The 7,739-nt window shown below is 33.0% G+C and overlaps 1 protein-coding gene across 1 annotated transcript in view; it reads left to right on the plus strand.

The window, feature by feature from the left end:
- The first annotated feature begins 3,396 nt into the window (after positions 1 to 3,396).
- Positions 3,397 to 7,739, plus strand: part of LOC119836961 (BSD domain-containing protein 1-B-like) — a 10,543-nt gene continuing 6,200 nt past the window's right edge. The window contains exons 1-6 of the mRNA XM_038362436.1: positions 3,397 to 3,556; positions 5,215 to 5,314; positions 6,008 to 6,124; positions 6,292 to 6,349; positions 6,637 to 6,734; positions 7,096 to 7,301. Of these exons, the coding sequence (XP_038218364.1) occupies positions 3,546 to 3,556; positions 5,215 to 5,314; positions 6,008 to 6,124; positions 6,292 to 6,349; positions 6,637 to 6,734; positions 7,096 to 7,301 (590 nt within the window). The 5' untranslated portion in view covers positions 3,397 to 3,545. The remainder of the gene's footprint in view (positions 3,557 to 5,214; positions 5,315 to 6,007; positions 6,125 to 6,291; positions 6,350 to 6,636; positions 6,735 to 7,095; positions 7,302 to 7,739) is intronic.

Genomic DNA, 7,739 nt, shown 5'->3' on the forward strand with positions numbered 1-7,739 from the left:
CCGAGGGTGTACGTTGCTTTAGATGAACCAACTCAAAGCACTTTTGAGGCGTGGTGACTCACGACCATGACGCTCTGATTGAGAGATGAGCCCGTGTCGATCACGCTACGTTATTATTAAAGGTTATAAGGATTATCCGATTCATATACAGGATGCTAGGGATATTAATGAGTTCACGTGGATTTTTAATTGCGCTTAGATTTTTTCATTAGAGAGCCTAGAACCACCTCTGCAATTTAGTTGATTGGTGGAAAAACAATGTTTAATAAATTTATTTGTGTTCCCTTTTTTGTTGTTAAACATTGAACAAGAAATCAAATTAATAAAATTAAGAATATTTTTCTATAATGGTTACATAACTATTAATTACTATAAGCAAACGTTTTATATAAAAATTATATGACTGCTAATAAGATTATGAACCTACCATTCAAAGTTAACAAAAAAGTTAATGCTAAACTCGCCTGATCATTGTAAAGTCTATGGTATTATGTTATGTGTGGAAACGTCAAAACAATTTTGTAACACTCTGTATATTAGGGCCGTTAAGATATGTTTCGCAAGCATTTATTAATAACATGAAGAAAGCTGAGTCGAATCTGATCGAAAACTAACAGTGGGAGTGCTCGGATGCAAGTACAGAGACTCACATAAGTTTCAACCATAGTGTATGGAAGGAAAGGGGACCTTTAGGATAAATTAATAACCTAGATTTATTTACTCAACAGGAGCTATAAAATTTACTAATGTGTCTTTATTTATTCATTAATTTTATTCGTAAACAAATTCAATACAAACTAAGTTTATTTTTAAATATGTATCTAATACATAAAAACATTATAACGTTAATAAATGTAGTTAAAAACTGACACAGATAATGATAGAATCAACAACATTTTCTCCACTATTATACAGAATGAACGGAAGAAAATTTATTTAATCCTAGCAATCCCAATCGGGAAGGACTCATGAAATTATTGTATTGTCACCGATCCTTGATAAGTGAACTAAGTTGTAATTAAATCTCTAAGTTAAATGTGGGTCAAAAAAGGAGTCTAAAAGGACTTGGTTACTTACAAACAGCTAAGGTGAAGCTAAGGTAAAAGCGTGTTAAACAACGCAATTTAATGTTAGCAAAAACAAAATTTCACTCGAAAGCATTTCAGTCAGGACATGCATAATATATTCTTAACCGCCTTACCGAACGAGGATAATGTTATCCGAAATATGTATTTGACTATGAAGAAGTATGTATGTGTGTATTTCTTTGGCTCGAAGAATTTTGACATATAAGGTGTTTTTGTGTTTAAACAAAATTATCGTACAGACGTAGGCTATAAACATTTACTAGAACGGGAAGAGAGGGGGGGATTTATTGCTAGCCTTGCTATATTAAATGAAAGATCGTAAAAGAACATTACAGTAAAATTAAAAAATTATCGTTCTGGTTAAAAACATCATAATAATAAAGTGTAGGTAATCACGATGCATATTACACTAATAAAGTAAAATTAAAACAAACCTATGAGGCACTGTGAGTCTGTCACGCAAAATAAATCATCATATTTTCGAATTCATAAATAATTACTTCTTAATTTTCAGCCGCTGTGTGCCCTAGCGTACTTATAAAACAAACATTGCTCCCCTATATCACAATGCCGACATCTTTCAAGCACTAAGGCAGCAGAAATAAAAATTAAGTGCTCAGTACTTATTGAATTACATACCGGATCGTATCGTGCCATGATGCTAATTGTTAATGTGAATAATTGTTTTGATAAATTCAATATTAATTATTACTTGTTTTTCTTTACACGTTAATATCGGTTAGTGTAATAAATTATCTATTGAGATTCGTAAAATATATTTCTGTCATTTTAAAATTTGCTATAAATATTTCAATGAAACTTAAGCCACGGATAACACAGTGCTATATGCTTATGCTAATAATTTTTTTCATACAAAAACGGAAATGCTTGATTTTCGCAATTACAATATGGGTGATGGATAACTTAACATTTCTAAACCTATTTTGAAAATAGTTTAAATAGCAGATAGCTATTCCTGAGGTTCCTTCATATATTACAATACCAGCTGCGCCCCGCGGTTTCACCCGCGTAAGTCCGTATCCCGTAGGAATATCGGGATAAAAGTTGCCTATATGTTATTTCAGTTGTCCAGCTATCTACGTACCAAACTTCATTGCAATCGGTTTAGTAGTTTTTGCGTAAAAGAGCAACAAACACACACACATCCTTACAAACTTTCCCATTTATAATATTAGTAGAAATTAGGAAGTAGGATTGTGTAATAATTAAGTAGATTTGAACATTATTGAAAAAAACGTATTAGCCATACACAAATTCACTTGCATTTTATAACCATACTATAAAACATAGAAAGTATTAAACAAAAAGATAATTAATAGCAACGAAATGAAAAATTAGTCTGGAGGGATTCGGACGCATCATTGCCATCGATATTGTATAGGTATTCTATAATTACTATTAGCCCCCAAATTATTAGTCACTGACAGTTTTTTAAAATATCAAAATACATTCTGGAGATACGGCAACGGTAGCTAGAGTAGTACTTTGTAACAAACTGTGGATGTTTTTTCCAACCGCCTTCAAAAAGAGATGGTGGTTATTAATTCGATTGTATTTTGGTTTGTTATCATATAACAACTGCTTACTTAATTCATACCCATGAAGTTATAGTTACAGTTACAGCTACACTTCATGTATATACCCCGTAGCGACTTAAGAGCTATTGTGGAAAGTTTTTGAACTGTTAAGATATACTAATTACAGCTAGACCAAATCTTAACACTAATTTGAATACTATAAACGCTTGTTAACCGTATTCAAATTGGTATTGGCACAGATAATATAATACTATGTATTGGTATATGGTATATGTACCAGTATATGTACCACAATATTATGTTGTGGGACAGCTCTCCTTACCTCTGCGGTCTACCTTTTATACAATTTATACTATAAAATATGCATGTGCTGCCGTATTATTCTGATTGGAAAGTGAATGAATAACAAAACCCTAGACAACAGCATAATTAAATGTATGCACGCATACTAGGTATGTTATATCAAATGTTTTTAGAGATAATGTCATTATATTCAATATATACAAACACTTTATGATTCCTTCATCAGTACTTACGCGAACTTCTTATTGCCAATGTTGCTAGCTGTAATTAAGAACGTGTCCTCAATATTTAAATACTAGTTAATCAATGCATTATCTGTATTTTTATTGCATTTATACAAGAAAAAAAAATATAACGGTGCTCATAAAGTAATTTTAGCGTTAAATATACCATAACCTGTGCCACCATCTTCTCATCGAACATTTTACGTTATCTGTACTCGGTAAAGAAAAATAGAACCTTCTGTCAACGCAAACAAAACTATGTCAAAAATATTTCTAAATTCTCTGTAACAACAAAAACAAATCCGTCTGAAAAATTGTACTAAAATCCATGTTCTCTAATTATTTTTACATTCATTGAATAAGTTGGCGAGATGGCTGAAAAGTAAGTACAACTTCTGCCTTTGTTTATCAACACGCTTCCAAAAATATTACATAAATAAATAATCTCTGTTTTCAATTAATATGCGAATCGAATCTTTATCACGTTGTTTTACAAATGCGTGTTTTAATGGATTTGAGGTCGTATACAATAACAATTCCCTTTCTTCAAATTATGAATTCAATATATTTGCAATGTTGAACATACTTGAACCAGTAATTATTTGATAAATTAGCAAACCTTTGTACTTGTTCTATTTAAGACACTAGAATTCAATTTTATTGAGTAATTTGCTCATAAATTATTAACCAGATACTATGTTTATTTTCTTTCTAAAGTCACAAACATGACAGGAATGAGCTGTGCTAACTGGTTTTGTTTTGTAATATTTCTATTGAATATGTTAATGTAAATATGTATTCTAATATATCAATTATGTGAATGCGAGATAAATTAACAAAGACTTGGATATTTGAAAGGTCAAATAGAATGATTATCGTGCGATAAAGTATAAAAAAATATTGAAATTATGATGCAATGAATATGAAAAGAAAATAGGTGCTTAACAAATCTAGGATCATTATGAAAGTTTAAACATTTATAGAAGTATCTATCTCTAATTCTAATTAGATAAATTTGTATCTTAATTATTTATTCAAATTGAGGAGATATTGGATATGTACTATTCAAATTTAAATAGCCATAATCCAGGTTAAAAGATGGCACTATATCCTCAAGCTCTATGCTTTTGAGAGGAAGTTAAAGAAACAAAGCAGGTATTGAATGCATTTAATTACGCTATATATCATTAAGCTGCTTAGCTTCATGGAGGAGCTGGGATGGTTCCAGCTTTGACTGGCTACCCCCCTCCTTTTCTTTCACGCAAAATAGGCGCTTGACGTCGAGTTGCGGAAAACGAGCCCATATTATTATTATATTATTACCCTACATATCAATGTCAATAATTTTTTAACGGAAAGTTATCGTCATTTAAGACTTGTGATTAACTAACTTCGGCCACCAACTTTATGCACACAGCAGATAAAAACTATCATCGGTGAAGAATGCATACATGGAGTTGTTTCTGATGTTGATACTTTATTATGCAAACAAAAATATACAGATAAAATGTTAAAGTGTATTTTTTTGCTATAGTAAACTTTATTACTAGGTAATTGAAAGTATAGAGGACCTGGATAGGAATATATCAGAAAACACTCATTAGCACCAACTACAATAAATTTGAAATCAAATATAGTTGTAGTATGTAGTTGCATCATTAGATCATTTAGAGAGATTCATTTAATTGATAAAACAAAGAATAAATAACTTAAAATGCACAAAACTATAGGTTACTTATAGTTTTATTTGATATTCAGATTCTGTACAAACTTATGGCAACTGTTTTAACAAAGGCAACGGACAAGTAGGCATTCAGCCTTCTGTGACCCGCCAGACTGAGATATTTTTTTTTTTGTGCGTCCCCACTGGGTATTGAACTCAGGACCCTTTGATTCTACGCTCACGCGTAAACCCCTGTACCAAGAAGACGGTCATTGTTTACACAGATCATATTGTTTCCAAGTTAATCATCATGAACAAACGTAATATATTTTCACTTTATGATTAATGTTTATTAAAAGAATTATTTACACCTATAGGTGTGATCAAAACCCTCCCAATGATGCTGCCACTACTCCCAAAGAAGAAAAGTCCTCAGCAAATTGGTGGGACTCCTGGCTGACATCAGCCAAGAGCAAGGTACCTATTATTATTATTATTTTTTTTTTTATGTCATAGCGGGCAACTGAGCTTGTGGTTCGCCTGATGGTAAGCGATCACCACCGCCCATGTACATTCGCAAAGGTAGGGCCTCTGCGAATGCGCTGCCCGCTTTTTTGGGGTAAGGGAAAAGGAATGGGTTAACGACTGGAAAAAGGAATGGACTGGGGCGGGTGAGGAAAAGGTAATGGGCCTCCGGCTCCCCCACTCACCGTACGAAACACAGTGGCATGCCACTATTTCACGCCGGTTTTCTGTGGGGGTGTGGTTATTGTTCTATAATAGTTATAATGTGTTGGTATTTAAGAAACAAATAAAAATATGGTTATCTTTATTTTTAATACCACTCTTCCTGCCATGGTAGTCTTCGGGAAATAAGTTTCACATTTATTTAAACTTATTTCTTTTATATTCTAAATGAAAGTTTTTGATTTGTCTTTCTAATATAAGACAGTGTTTTAAAATGCCTCATTTTACAACAAGCTCTGGGTAACTATTGTATTATATACTTGTGATCAGGATATCACTAGCAATTACTAAATAATTTTTTTTCATACCTATATTTTATCTTTGGTATTTAATAAACAATCACTATTAATTACTAAATAAATTTATTTCATACCTATATTTTATGTTTAGTGTTTAATGTACATTTAACTTTTTGATTTACAGTCCGTGGAAGTATATTCAATGGTGAAGAAGGATTTGGATGAGATCGGCACAGCGGTTAAGAGTGAAGCTAGCCATGTATTCAATTCTACATCCACTGTTATTGGAAACACTTTTAAGGTATGAGAGTTAAGAGTGTATGTGTGTGTATCGAAAAGGGTGAGACAGTATATTTGTGTGTGTGTAAAGAAAGAGAAAATGTGTATGTGTGTGTGTCAGTACCTTTGTTTTATGCATTGGCCTGTTTCAACGATTACTTTAATGTTATATACTATTTGTATTTACAGCTTGATGTTCCAGAATCACCGGCCAATGCTATGAAGAAAAGTTTAAGCAGTTTCATTGGTAAGAAGCATTAATATAAATTATTAATTTTTTTTTGTATCATAGCTATATGTATAGCTTATCTGTGCTCTGTATCTTCATGTTTTATGTGTTGCCATATCTAAATATTACAAATTACATAACCAAATTATATTATAATAAAAGATTTATTTTTTTAAGTTGATAATAAGATACAAGTTGATAGTTACTTTTTTTTTTCGAAATTTTGAAAAAATAAGTAAATCCCTAGTAATGAAAAAAAGTATTATATGTACCTAATACAAATATGTATGTTCTTTTTAATACAGGTCAAGTGAGTACTGTTCTGAACCCTGAACCTGATGATGAAGACGACACAGAAGTTATCTTATCATCCGGTGACACAACAATGCTCTCCACTTATAAGGTAAATAGTAAAATATTTCCTAGTGTCCATATAGTATATTATAATATCCGCGGACGGTATATCTTTTATTTTATTTTTTTTTTCGAAACATAATTTTAGCTTTTTACTATGGGTGGGAAGTAAGCACCCTCGGCTTTGCCCGTATAGTCAAAGGAAAATCCGCATTGTTTTCATTTCCGGGACAAAACTTCTTCGTCCTATCTGATATCCGTTTTCAGATCTAAAGTTACCTTGCCATAAAATTTCATTCAAATCGCTTCAGTGGTTTAGGAGTGAGAAAGAAACCAATAGAAGGGCAGAGTGACATTCTCGTTAATAATATTAGTAGGGATTCCCATTTTATTCCTTTTTTGCCCCACAGAAAGAACTGGAATCCCTCCAGCGGGTGGACGCTACGTACATAGTACCAGCGGATAGTGCTCAATTCGACGCCTGGAAAGCTAGCCTAGATGGTGACGTCATCTCACCCTTAGCCGCGCGTAAACGTATGCAGAGCAGCCCGCTGCTGAAGACGCAGTACGAGAAGCTGGTGCCGGATGCTGTGTCGCATGAAGACTTCTGGGAGAGGTGAGTGGGGAGCATATCTATATTCCTTGCTTGCAAATTAGACCTCTGATGAAGGTTGCAGTATGAGAGCTGGTGCCGGATGCTGTGTCGCATGATGACTTCTGGGAGAGGTGATTGGGGAGCATATCTATATTTCTTGCTTGCAAATTAGACCTCTGATGAAGATGCAGTATGAGAAGCTGGTGCCGGATGCTGCGATGCTTGAGGGTTCCGTGAGAGGCTAGTGTAGATAAGTGTGACGTCACTGCACAGTTCTTATATCGGGGAACGAAAAACTACTAGAGTAACAGTTTCTAAAGACACAGAAAACATCTAATAAAGAAGTTTTAATATGCTTTAGCTTCTCTTGTATGTCTTTATAAAGATATTTTTAGAATAAAATCCAAGGAGCCGACTTCAAGGACAATTATTGTAGATCTGACTAGCTGTTTATTGAAA

This window comes from Zerene cesonia, chromosome 26 (assembly GCF_012273895.1).
Source record: "Zerene cesonia ecotype Mississippi chromosome 26, Zerene_cesonia_1.1, whole genome shotgun sequence".
NCBI lineage: Eukaryota > Metazoa > Arthropoda > Insecta > Lepidoptera > Pieridae > Zerene > Zerene cesonia.